At 43.9% G+C, this 14,205-nt stretch overlaps 1 protein-coding gene across 2 annotated transcripts in view; it reads left to right on the forward strand.

The window, feature by feature from the left end:
- The window catches only part of LOC106566907 (disks large-associated protein 4), a 30,092-nt gene extending 17,696 nt beyond the window's left edge, over nucleotides 1-12,396 (forward strand). The window contains exons 5-10 of one of the 2 annotated variants that reach the window (XM_014135485.3): nucleotides 5,188-5,621; nucleotides 5,752-5,843; nucleotides 7,327-7,766; nucleotides 8,603-8,694; nucleotides 9,181-9,324; nucleotides 9,421-12,396. In XM_014135485.3, coding sequence (XP_013990960.1) covers nucleotides 5,188-5,621; nucleotides 5,752-5,843; nucleotides 7,327-7,766; nucleotides 8,603-8,694; nucleotides 9,181-9,324; nucleotides 9,421-9,663 — 1,445 coding nt within the window. In that variant the 3' untranslated portion in view covers nucleotides 9,664-12,396. The remainder of the gene's footprint in view (nucleotides 1-5,187; nucleotides 5,622-5,751; nucleotides 5,844-7,326; nucleotides 7,767-8,602; nucleotides 8,695-9,180; nucleotides 9,325-9,420) is intronic. The other variant, XM_045693150.2, reaches the window with a different exon arrangement.
- The last annotated feature ends 1,809 nt before the right edge of the window (nucleotides 12,397-14,205 follow it).

Here is a 14,205-nt window from a genome sequence, read left to right on the forward strand (position 1 = left end):
ATTTAGCGCCATCCTTCAATTCTGACCAGTTTCCAAGTCCCTGCCAATGAAAAACATCCCCACAGCATGATGCTGCCACCACCATGCTTCACTGTGTGGATGGTGTTCTCGGGGTGATGAGAGTTGTTGGGTTTGTGCCAGACAGGATTTTCCTTGATGGCCAAAAAGCTCAATTTTAGTCTCATCTGACCAGAGTACCTTCTTCCATATGTTTGGGGAGTCTCCCACATGCCTTTTGACGAACACCAAACGTGTTTGCTTATTTCTTTCTTTAAGCAATGGCCACTCTTCCGTATAGCCCAGCTCTGTGGAGTGTACGGCTTAAAGTGGTCCTATTGACAGATACTCCAATCTCCGCTGTGGAGCTGTGCAGCTATCTTTGGTCTCTTTGTTGCCTCTCTGATTAATGCCCTCCTTGCCTGGTCTGAGTTTTGGTGGGCGGCCCTCTCTTGGCAGGTTTGTTGTTGTGCCATATTCTTTCCATTTTTTTAATGGTGCTCTGTGGGATGTTCAAAGTTTCGGATATTTTTTTATAACCCAACCCTCATCTGTACTTCTCCACAACTTTGTTCCTGACCTGTTTGGAGAGCTCATTGGTCTTCATGGTGCCGCTTGCTTGGTGGTGCCCCTTGCTTAATGGTGTTGCAGATTCTGTGGCCTTTCAGAACAGGTGTGTGTATGTATGCATGTATATATATATACTGAGATCATGTGACACTTAGATTGCACACAGGTGTACTTCATTTAATTATGTGACTTCTGAAGGTAATTGGTTGCACCAGATCTTATTTAGGGGCTTCATAGCAAAGGGGTTGAATACATATGCACGCACCACTTTTCCGTTTTTAATTTTTTTACATTTTCTGAAACAAGTCATTTTTTTTCATTTCACTTCATCAATTTGGACTATTTTATGTATGTCCATTACATGAAATTCAAATAAAAATTCATTTAAATTACAGGTTGTAATGCAACAAAATAGGAAAAACGGCAAGCGGGCTGAATACTTTTGCAAGGCACTGTAGTTGGGCGCCATCTTGCCAGCAAGATAGTTAGCAAGCTAGGCTATCTGTGCTACTTAAGTGCAATACTGGACTGGTGCCATAGTGAACACTCGTCCTTGATACAAAAAGAACACAGCTAGTCTGGGCCTATTAGTGGACTTATTTAGTCAGTTTTCCTAAATATGCCATCTGCAAAAAGCAATCTATCATTCAGGCCATGGGCTTGCATTCATGATGAGATTGTTAGCTAGCTAAATTAGAACAAGTGTGACTAAAACCAGTGTGGCAAATGTTTTCAGTCACCAGCGCATGCCATTTTGCAGAAATATATAGCCAATAAATGTTGTATTGAATAACAGTGTAATTTACATTATGGTTTCAGTAAGAAAACAGTAACTGCTAGTGTGTGGTTGTCACACAAGTGTGATAACCACTGAGGTATAATAAGAAATGGAGATGTCCGCCCGTTATTTGTATTTTTTTTACCCCCTTTTCTCCCAATTTTGTGGTATCCAATTGGTAGTGTCTACTGTCTTGTCTCATCGCTGCAACTCCCATACGGACTCGGGAGAGGCGAAGGTCGAGAGCCATGCGTCCGCCGAAATACAACCCAACCTAGCCGCGCTGCTTCTTGACACAACGCACATCCAACCCGGAAGCCAGCCGCACCAATGTATCGGAGGAAACACCGTACACCTAGCGACCTGGTCAGGTTGCACTGCGCCCGGCCCGCCACAGGAGTCGCTAGTGCGCGATGAGACAAGGATATCCCTGCCGGCCAAACCCTCCCTAACCCAGACGATGCTGGGCCAATTGTGCGCCGCCTCACGGTCGGCTGCGGCAGAGCCTGGGCTCGAACCCAGAATCTCTGGTGGCACAGCTAGCACTGCGATGCAGTGCCTTAGACCACTGCGCCACCCGGGAGGCCCCGCCCGTTGTTTTCGCGGTAATTTACTGCGTAAAGGTGTTGACTAAAGTGTCTTATTAGGAATTTTCAAATCTGACTTCTCTGTGGCCATCCATGAACATTTTTCTTTCTGAGTCAGGCATCAATTAAACTGCGGTACCGAAGCAAAACTGTAGGAGCACTCAAACCCGTGCTTCTAGACCGGAACCTTAGCCCCTGGAGCAGGTTGAGCGCTTCAAGTTCCTTGGTGTCCACATCACCAACAAACTAACATGGTCCAAGCACACCAAGACAGTTGTGAAGAGGGCACGACAAAACCTATTCCCCCTCAGGAGACTGAAAAGATTTGGCATTGGTCCTCAGAAGGTTCTACAGCTGCACCATCGAGAGTATCCTGACTGGTTGCATCATTGCCTGGTATGGCAACTGCTCGGCCTCCGACCGCAAGGCACTACAGAGGGTAGTGCATACGGCCCAGTACATCACTGGGGCCAAGCTTCCTGCCATCTAGGACCTCTATACCAGGCGGTGTCAGATGAAGGCCCTAAAAATTGTCAGACTTCAGCCACCCCTGTCATGGACTGTTCTCTCTGCTACCTCACGGCAACCGGTACCGGAGCACCAAGTCTACCCCCAAGCCATAAGACTCCTGAACACCTAATCAAATGGCTACACCCCCACCCCTCTCTCTTTTACACCTTTGCTACTCTGTTATCATCTATGCAAAGGTTTGGGGTCACTTAGAAATGTCCTTGTTTTTGAAAGAAAAGCAACAACAAAAAAATCGATTTAAAATAACATCAAATTAATCAGAAATACAGTGTAGACATTGTTAATATTGCATAGACTGATGAGTTTCAGAAGGTCTTTGTTTCTGCTCATTTTGAGCCTGTAATCAAACCCACAAATTCTGATGCTCCAGATACTCAACTAGTCTAAAGGTCAGTTTTATTGCTTATTTAATCATTACAACAGATTTCAGCTGTGCCAACATAATTGCAAAAGGGTTTTCTAATGATCAATTAGCCTTTTAAAATGATACACTTGGATTTTCTAACACAACGTGCCATTGGAACACAGGAGTGATGGTTGCTGATAATGGGCCTCTGTACGCCTATGTAGATATTCCATATAAAATCAGCCGCTTCCAGCTACAATAGTCATTTACAACATTAACAATGTTTACACTGTATTTCTGATCAATTTGATGTTATTTTAATGGACACCTTATTTTCCCCTAAGTGACCCCAAACGTTTGAACATTAGTGTATGTAAATAAAGTATTTCTGTTTATTTTATACATTTGCAAACATTTCTTAACCTGTCATTACGGGGTATTGTGTATAGGTTGGGAGTGAAAATGTTGTTTAATCAATTTTAGAGTATGGCTAACGTAACAAAGTGGAAAAAGTAATGGGGTCTGAATACTTTCCGAATGCACTGTACATTGGAATTATCGAACGTATGCGTCAAACTGTAGGCGATGACTGCTTAACAGAAATAGTTAATGATGATGATGCTGCGTACCTTTTTGCGCAATGACACTAAGTGTGATCGAGGCGTTATCTACTTCATGTAGCTAACATATTCATGCTTCGCCTATTCATATTTTGATTTGAAAGATGCTGTTGCACAAATGACATGCTAATTTAGTCCTACACCATCACTGTTATCAGGCTGTATAGCTAGCTACATTATCCTGACTCTACATTTATTAGCTAGCGATTAGCATTAGCGGCTAACACAACTTAGCCACAACTTGCTAAGAAAAGACAAACTAGCTCTTTGCAGATGTAAGAAACACAAACTAATAGTAGAACGCTTGTGGATTTATATTAAGAAGTGGAAACTGCATCGTAGTCATCAACATTGTTGCATGTGTGGACGCAAGTGTCTCGTGGTCGAGCAAATGCGCTCCTTTAGTGGTGGGGCTAGGTCTGTGGAAAGCAGCATAATGCGAGAGAGCAGAGAGGGATGACTCAGGTAATGGAGTAAACTATAAAAATGGACGTTACAGACGGCGTGTCACATGAACAAATATTCAAATACCATTTATAGAAGGTAAAGTAAAAACCCAAACCGGTCCGTGCATCAATACTAGTGTTTTTGCACCAAACAAAAATATGAATGCAACATGTAAAGTGCTGATCCCATCTTTCATGAGATGAAATAAAAGATCCCAGAAATGTTCCATATGCACAAAAAGCACAAAGGTTTGTCACGCAACACAATGCCAGAGATGTCTCAGGTCTTTGAGGGAGCGTGCAATTGGCATGCTGACTGTAGGAATACCAACCAGCACTGTTTCCAGAGAATCGAATGTTCAATTCAGTACCATAAGCCACCTCCAATGTCGTTTTAGAGAATTTGGCCATTCGTCCAACCGGCCTCACAACCGCAGACCACGCGTAACCATGCCATCCCTGGACCTCCACATCTGGCTTCACCTGTGGGATCGTCAGAAGGGGGAGGGCGGGGTGCTGAGAAGTGTTTCTGTCTGTAATAAAGGCCTTTTGTGGGGGAAAAACTCATTCTGATTGGCTGGGCCTGGCTCCCCAGTGGGTGGGCTTTGCTCCCAAGTGGGTGGGCCTATGCCCTCACAGGCCCACCTATGGCTGCGCCCCTGCGCAGTAATGTGAAATCCATAGATTTAGGGCCAAATGAATTTATTTCAATTGACTGATTTGTCAGTAAAATCTTAGAAATTGTTACATGTTGCGTTCTACTTTTTGTTCAGTGTAGTAAAATAGTTTACCGCCCAGCCCTAAATTCTCATTGTTCAAATGTATTTGTTTTCAATAAACATTTTGAGAAAAAATATGGTTTACAGGTAGTCAACAATCCTAAGCCAACCCCGTCTGTTTTGCCCCATAGTTGCGCAGTTGACGGTTTTGTTGCTAAACAACCACCCCGTCTATAGTCCCATGAGAATTAACATTATTTGGTAGCTAGGCAGGTAAGGGACTCCCATAGGTATAGACTGACGTCAATGGAACTGAAACAGCAGGATGACAGGAAACATGGAGGGGTGTGTGTTAGGCATAGGAAAATATGTTTAGGAAAATTGGGACAGTTTTTTTTTTTGTTTTTTTTTAACCTTTGAGCATGCTGCTCTTTTTGCAGTGGTTTGACTTCAGCGATAACCCTCTACTCAGGACGCCTTTCTTTTACAGCTCCATGCAGCTGGTGTGGTGGCTCAGTTGGCACTACTGGAACTTCCTGCTTTGTCCTGGTTCAGGTTTCACATAATGGTCCTTCTGTCCCTTCTCTTCCCAGCACTGCCGACGTGTGTAAGCAGCTCCTGTAAGAAGGCTCCCCCGCCGGTCCCTCCACGCACCACCTCCAAGCCCTACATCTCTGTGACGGTGCAGAGCAGCACTGAGTCGGCCCAGGACACATACCTGGACCAACAGGACCACCGCAGCGAGGCCAACAGCCAATCAGGACGCAGCAGCAACTCTTCCGACAGCCTCTGCAGCCTGCGTACAGGCAGCCTGGCCAAGGGCTCAAAGCCCCCAGCCCCCGTCGCCGCCCCTGTCCCTGCCCCGAGGGACTCCCACCCACCACCCTCCTCCACCACCCAGTCTTTGCCCCAGGTCCAGCCCCAGAATGACACTCTAAACCCTGGCCCCAGCCTCACCCCAGACCAGTCCCTGACCCTACCAGAGCCTGTTCCCACCAAAAGGAAGCTTTCATCTATCGGCATCCAGGTGAGCCCAGGAATCAATTTTCTAAATTGGCAAGACCTGGGTATTCGGTTTGAATGTCTGACTTACTGTAATGTGCTGCTACACAGAGGATGTGTAGAATGACTCATTCATTGTAATGGTTGACTTATAGGTGGATTGCGTTCAGCCAATCCAGAGAGAGGATCAACCGCCTCCCTCGACCAAGTTCCAGTCTATTGGAGTGCAGGTGGAGAACGGCAGGCCGTAAGTCAAATCCTTATCAACACAAGATTGTTGCTGTTTAGCTATTATCTCAATCAGCTGTTAAGAGCCACTTAGGTAAGTCATTTATCATTTTCAAATTGGAGACCTTGACTTTTGTTAGTTATATTTCCCGCATAATCTCTAAATTTAGCTACTACACATTTTGTGTTTGCATCTCCTGCTGTATCAGCCATTACTTATCCATCCATCCACACCCTCTGTAATCCCTGTTTCCTCCATCCCTCCTCCTGCCATCCCTCCCTCCTGGCATGGTTTCAGCCTGTTTGCTCCAGGCAGTTGCCAAGGTCACTTAGCGAGCTAGCGCTGGCAGCATTAGTGTAGCGTCTCTTTCTGATTGATGGCCTGTTTCTCCTATTTTGGCCACAGTGGAGGAGGCAGAGGGCTGTGAAGAACTGGCCATTTAAACAGCCTAGTGCAGAGTAATTCCCCATAATCACATGTAAGTCGCTCTGGATAAGAGTGTCTACTAAATGACTGAAATATAAATGTAATTGGTTGGACTTGGCTGTTCTTCTCCCTATCCCTTAAAGCTGTAATCCATCTGCCTTTTCTTGTCTTCTCTCGATCACTCTCTCTCTGCCCTCATCCATCTCTCGCATTTTCTCACACGTCTTGCCATTTCTGCATTTACTGGAAAGGCAAAGAGACGGCAATGTGCTTTGAGCTCCTCTCAGTTTTATTTAGTTTATTTAACTAGGCAAGTCAGTTAAGAACAAATTCATATTTACAATGACGGCCTAGGAACAGTGGGTTAACTGCCTTGTTCAGGGGCAGAACAACAGATTTTTACCTTGTCAGCACGGGGATTCGATCCAGCAACCTTTCGGTTACTGGCCCAACGCTCTAACCACTAGGTTAACCACTAGGCTACCTGCCGCCCCTCATGTCCTATACCTGTCAGTCAAACTCCACTTCATAATGATGGCTTACTGTGTATGCCTGTCATTGGGAGAGGAAGTCTGACCTAGGTATAGGCTTCATAACTGTCCGTGGTCTATTTATTTGGGATACAGAGGAACAGCCTGTTAAATTGTGTGCGTGTGTGACTGAGACCTAGATTCAATGACATCAAGCATTAACAGGCGATAGCCGGCACCCGCATGGCTGATGTTCTGGCGCTGTCGGAGGTGTAACTGCATTGGAGCTGTCAAATTGACGAGCAGCTGCTCTTGTGATCATTGTCACGAAGCCACGTCCAGTAAGAGGTTCAGAAGCAGAAAGTGTAGGCCGCATAGAAATATAGTTCCACCTCAGACACCGGCAAAACAACCACTATGCCAATGTCGGTTAGTGCAGATCTAGTAGAATCAAGCCCTCAGTGTTCCAGTATTCTCTGGAACACCGTGCGGACAGAGGTGGTGCAGTGATGTGTTGGTCGTCAGGCCCCAAGGTCGACCTTTTCTACATCCACAGTGAATGATCTCCGACCTGCACCAATACTAATCCGTGTGTGTCCGTCCAGACTCAGCCGGGCCAGCAGCATGGCCTCCAGACAGGAGACAGAGACAGAGCCTCAAGAATCTAAACAAGACGCCCCTACCTCAGAAAACAACAGTACAGTCCACTGCAACAGCCAGCCGCTAGACCCCGACCCCGCTGCTTCCAACGGTAAGGAGTGTGCGGTGGTGCGGCAGCCCCCTAAACATCCCTCTTTCCCGGCTAGAGCATCCGCCTCCCTCCCAGAGAGCCTGGACCCGACCTTGGATCCCTCCTTCCTGCCCCCTCCGGACCCTAGCTTGGTTAGTGGAAACGGCAGTGCCCAGGGAGATGCGGCCGCACCCAGCACCTGCCTCCGGGACGGCAACTGGTTTCTCAAACTTCTACAGGCTGAGACGGCACGCATGGAAGGCTGGTGTCAACAGATGGAGCAGGAGACCAAAGACAAGGACATCTCAGAGGAGGGTACGATACACACAGTACACCATACTCACTCTAACTAGCTAAATGTATACGAGACATACTATACTCACTCTGATAGGAATACAGGGGCTTTCGGAGAGTAAGAGACAGTCAATCATACGCACTGTATACAGTAGACCAAATCAGTTCAATAGCAGTATTTGACTAAAGGAAATTAGAGAGAATCTATCAGTTCTCTAACGTGGATTTGGCATTGAAAATATGTCCTCCTCGTCTCTGAAACCCTAAGACAACAGACAGTCATTATCAGCTGCTGTTAGCGATTGGAGATGCCAGGGCAGGACATGCTAATGGTTAGCAGCTAACGCTGCTCATTATCTAGTGGATCGGAGCTTCCCTTCAGCATTCTAGAGCTACTGTAGACATTAATTGAATCTCTTTGATCTTCCTATGATCTGTCTCAGGCAGGCAGATAATATTCCTCCACCTGTATTGCAGGGATTTAATGATTGTGTAATGAACACGATTGACTCCCACATCAGATTGTTCATCAGCTCTTTTCTCACTGGACCTGTACTGTATAGACTTACTTTATTATGCAAATGTTAAGACTGAAGTTTAACAGTGTATAAGGTCCTTTAAAAAAGGATGAAGTGTGTCACCAGCAATGTAAATTCCACACTGTAATGCAAATGGTAGCTGAGGACCAGGATTCATGTCAAATGAAGATCACATAACCATACCATTTTAACAGCTTTTTCCTTATCCTCATAACTAGATGAATTCACTAAATATTGGTGTCTTTGCCCATTTGAATAATGTTTAACTACCTGCATGTTGTTGAGGTTGTGATGGCTGACTGGTTGTTATCTGTGTAGTGATGGGCACGGTCCGCAGTGCAGTGGGCAGTGCCCAACTCCTCATAGCCCAGAAGTTCCAGCAGTTCAGAGGACTCTGTGACGAGAACCTTGTGAGTGGCACTAACCCTTCAAAATCCCTAATCTGGCACATTTCAATACGCTGTTTTGAGTGTCGGCATGTAGATGTTGATTTTAAGAGCTCTCCCTGGTGTCACAATACATGCATACCAAAGGGAGGCATTTTTCTGCTAAGCAATGAGGCAACACACCCATCTCTGTAACAAATTACTCATTGGTGCTAAATCTTCCTGAAAGTGAAAAATGTTATGATTCATTTTATATTATTTATTTGTCATACACCTACTGGTGCCTAGCCCACATGTGCTTGCAAGACACCATACCATTTTCCTTGTACTCAAAATATATATTTTTACAAATGATACGCACATACAATGATTATGGAAAGTACAGATACCATCTAGCCACACTACACAAGCGGTACATTTCTCCTCCTGTTATGTAATGTCACTGTGTCTAGACAAGCCAATCAGCCCTTCACATTTTAAACCTGCGCTGTCCTTCTTCCTGTCTGTTAGAATGTGAATGCCAACCCTCAGCCCACAGCTCAGGACCTGGCGGGGTTCTGGGACCTGCTGCAGCTCTCTGTAGAGGACATCAGTGTCAAGTTTGATGAGCTCTGGCAACTCAAGGCCAACAACTGGCAGCTGCCGGAGAAGAAGGTATTGGAATCACACCACATATCACCTCAATAGATCCTGTTTACATCCTAACAGATATTCTTAATGGGTTTGCTTTGCAACATCTCTTCATCCTAGTCTCTCTCTCATCGTCAGGAAGAGAAGAAGCCTGCACCCCCCGTTGTGCCAAAGAAGACATCCAAGCCCAAGCTGAGCCCTGGGAAGGACCGGAGCATAGATTCGGCAGTGGACAAGCAGCGGCAGGAGGCCAGGAAACGCCTGATGGCGGCTAAACGTGCGGCGTCCGTACGACAGAACTCTGCCACGGAAAGCTCAGACAGCATTGAGATCTACGTCCCCGAGGCCCAGACACGCCTCTGAGAATGTACCACCATTGGCACCCTGCTCCCCCCCCCCCATTAAGGAACAGCCACACACACACACCTTGCTCCCCATGAAGGAACAGCCTCAAACACAGTAGAGAAACACCCAGGGGCGCAGAGGTCGATCCCCTAATTGCAGCGCAGCGTCCGATAGGAGGAGAGCACAGGACCTCAAAAAATGCAGATCAATGCAAAACTTTTTCCTTCCTGGCTGCCATGGAGACAGAGACCTGAACAGACATTTAGTACTATTGTTATTAATATTATATTAAGTATTGTTTTCTCCTAAAATATATCAAGACTGTCTTAAATGTGCAAGTATCTCAGATAAAAGGACATCCTTGTGAGCTGAAGAATCTCGGTATCCCAGAAGTTTACTCTCTTCTCACCCCCTCACTGCTTCTGAGTCTGCGAGCTGGGCTGGGCTCTCTCGTTTACGAGCTACGTACCACCACACTCAGGATACACACAGGTGTACTCACTCACGGTCCACACACACAGTCTTCCTCTTCTCACTTTGTATTAGGCTGCCACTGCATTGCTTGTGGACGCTAGGCTTTACTGTGTATGGAATGAAATCTATATGAGATGATGGGGTTGTTGTGTACAGAGGTAGAACACAGTCAGAAGACCAGAGGAGGACCGTAGCATTAGATCTATCTCATACTCTGGTTATTAGTAGGATGGGTCTTTTTTTTAAATGTTCTTTACCAGATTGTTAGACAAGGTCCAGTGTTCAGTACTAAGTTATTTTTTTTTTATAGAACAGGTACATGTACTGTCATGATGATATTTGCACGTGATGCCATCATTAACTCTCACTCATAAACACACACTGTGCTGTCTGTCAGTGTCTGTGCAGACTCATGTTTTAAGTCTTATATGCCCTTTTAGGGAAGAAGAGAGATTACTATGGCCAGTTGATGTGGGCTACAGTAGGAATGTAAAATACATTGAAAATAACTTGATGACTGCACCTTCCACTCCAACTGTTTACCCCAGATCAAGTCAGTGCCCTTCTGTTTCCCTGTTTATTCTGGCTACTTATTTGGTGCAGGGGACCATGTGCATCTCTATTTATTACATTCCCAGTTTCCCATTCAACCTCCTTTACAAGGACTCCAAGCAGCATCGCTCCAATTTGAATCAGAAAGGGGAATCGACTATAAGCTCCCTGTCTTCCCTGATTACAAAGACTGATTTATTTTCACCTGCATAGGCCAGAGCTCTGCAAGTGGTTTCGGGAGACAACTAGTATAATTAAAATGGGACATTTGAGATGGCAACGTAAAAATGATTCTGATGTCCAGTCCAAAAGAACAAACCCTAGCCTCTAAACGTTCCGTTTTTTTTTTTTTCAGATCTGAAGCGATAGGTAATAGCCAAACGATATGTAATGAGTGTACCTAGTCATGCAATGTGCTGTGAGGAGCTTCCACGATACTGCTTCCTCCAGTCTAATTCTTAGACTAAGGGTTGTTTTCTGACTGGGTGGAGTTTTCTCAGGGTGAGCGCTCAGTCACTTAACACAAACAGTCAAACCATAACAGCACTTTGCTCATCATACCCCATTAATAACCACTACTTGATTGGTCAAAGCCTTAACTCAAACTGTCTGAAATGAATAATGATCCAAAAGAATGAATACATACCATATATTATAAAGAAATGTATTTGCATAAGTATCACCCATCTGTGCATTCAAAAGGGGTGAATCAAAGTATTGGTGTCTAGTCAAGTACTACTCCTGTTTGGTTGACGTGTTTCAGACTATGTTCCAGCTGAATTGTTGCAGTCATATTAGTGTCTGGCAGCTTGACACTTCATTCCTGTATACAGAAAAATGCACATTGAGGAGATTCAGGGACTAGGGTACATTATTTTTAAGCATTTTTATTTTGTATGAGACATTTCAGGTGACCTGTTTTGAATTTATGTTTGACCTGTGCCACAATGGTTATTGGTATTTTTCTGGGTTTGGAGAGTTGATGGTGCTGCACAGGATTGACCAGTGTACTGAGATGGTGTGGAATGAAATGCCTTTTCAAGAGAAACATTTCAACATCACTGAAAAACAGGCTTATTCCCACTATCGCAGGACTATAACATGCATGTAAATGAGCTTTCAGCTTTGCATTTCTCGTAACGTGAAAGTTAATTTTCGCAAATGAATCTTAACGTTCCACTCATTCTCTGAATTCCAAATCAAGCCCCTAACCAAGGTACTCCTGTAGATCTGAAACTATTGGACAGGTTGTAGGCCGTCATTGTAAATAAGAATTTGTTCTTAACTGACTTGCCTAGTTAAATAAAAATAAATAAAGCAATATGGTGCAAGAAATTCCACCCAGTCTAACCGAAGCAAATAACCTCTGATCAAAGATAATGTGACGTTATGCATAAACCTATGTGATGGATTGATTTGGAATTTTGAAATGGATCATCTGCAAAATCAGGATCTCAGTACGACTTGTCCCCTTGAAGAGCTGGCTCTCCCCCCAATATGGTCAACACTTTTGTCACATGGCTGCCCCCAATGTGCTGATCTGATCCACAGTCAGTTTTGTATTATTAGCTCATAATGTCAAAGAATAGAGAGAATTAGAAGAACTGGGATAGCAGCTGATGCAGTACCAGGATGTTAATTATTTTGTTTATTTGTAATACATCAACTACGGACATGTACATTTCATTGTCCAAAGAAATCATTAAACATCCCTTTGTTACAGTACATTTCCTTGTCACCATCATTATACTGTTCTATTATACTCATTTCTATATGTAATATTAGCTCAGATGTTAATATTACAGATGATCGCTGTCGTCAACAATAGTTAGCTATATGTTATACCCTAAACGCATGAACCATACCTCTTTGAATGGCCATCCTCATAGGTCAGAGTCATGCAAAGATCCTATTGAGATCACAGTACCAATCACAATCTGTTTTCTGTCGGGATGGAGATGGCTATATTCTGTCTCGTGTCATTCAGGGTTGGTGAATTGGTCTTAGTCAATTGCAAAGATCTTTAACACATGTCACTATATTGATTGGAGATATAAGTGGAAGGGAAATCAGACTAAGATTTCATTGTATCATCTATCTTTAATCATTACAGTGAAATGTGTTAAAGACAGCTCTTTGCAATGCACTGGCACAGCATAGGCTCCAGAATTTAGACCTTGTTTCTAGATTAGATTCCTTCAGAATCGGGAGCCTGGAAGGATCGAACCCTTTAGTCCAACACTATTTCAAGAGAACATGGCCTGATCAGGGATCGTCAGGTAGTTTGTATACTTCTTGAGATATAAAGGGCTATAATGGACACAGGAAGGGCCAACCCCTGATGGCATATATCCTGTTGAGAATGGACAATGCAAAACTCTTCAGTCATCTGGCTTGGATTGTTAGCACTGATTATCTTGATTGTATCCTTAACGTCAATAACATTTTCCCTTGGATCTCTTTCAGGGTAATGATGGGACACTAACAAAATCCCCTACTATATCATCTATTCTACATAGATTAACTTTTCTATGGACAGAAGCACCTTATAATCTCACTTACCTGACTGTAGCTACACCTCCTTAGACTTGTGATTACACTATCCCCATTAACCAACTCCTCTTTGAGAGATGCAAATAGTGAAACATACATAAATAAATTAGATAAAGAGGACCATTTAGATACTACTGGTCATTATTTTACAAATCAAGCACATATTCTATTCTATTGATAAGGGGTTGTTCAGATGGTATACTAGTTAGACACTGTGAGGGTTGTTTCTTTTGAAAGAATAAAGAATTGTGATTACCATTAAAATATGTGGATATGCATTTTCAGTGTGTGAATAGTGTAAATGCAGAGTAGCAAAATGTATCATAGAGCACCCCCTACTGGCGTCTAGATGGTAGGCCTATTGACCTCAGAAAAAACAAACCAATGCCGCGTTCAAGTCATGTCGGAAATTCAGGACCTCCGAGTTAAAAGGAGAATCTCAATTGCATTCTCCCGGAGTCCTTTCTCCTTGCCACCTTCTCAAAACCCATTGGATGTGAAAGCCAGAGGTTCCTCACTTCTGACCTTTTCCAACAGGTGTTGAGAAGGAGACAAGGAGAGAGGACGTGAGGAGTGTGCAATTGAGATTCTCCAAAAAGGAACTTAAGTTATTTGGTAGAGCTTCCTATTAGTTAATTCTGATACGGCTTCACATACTCGTGGGAAATAGGAAACTGGGAAGTCCCACATGATTGTGTTCAAGTGCTTTTGAAGTCGGAACAATTCTTCAACCAATAAACCTGAAGAATATGGTCTGAAAAGCTACATTATCCATATTGTTAAGGTTGTAATTATATATTTGTGGTAATCTTTAGTTTGAAAAGGCAAAAGGTTAGTGGTGAAATGACAACTCGGGTAACAACATTTTCTTTGAGTTTGTCACTTGTAATTCTAACTTGGAGGGTCAATCAAATGAAATTTCCCACTGGGAACTAGGGGCTTCCGATAACTCAGATAGCACTTGAAGGTGGCATCATCTTT

This window comes from Salmo salar, chromosome 13 (assembly GCF_965601325.2).
Source record: "Salmo salar chromosome 13, fSalSal1, whole genome shotgun sequence".
In the NCBI taxonomy this organism is placed as follows: domain Eukaryota; kingdom Metazoa; phylum Chordata; class Actinopteri; order Salmoniformes; family Salmonidae; genus Salmo; species Salmo salar.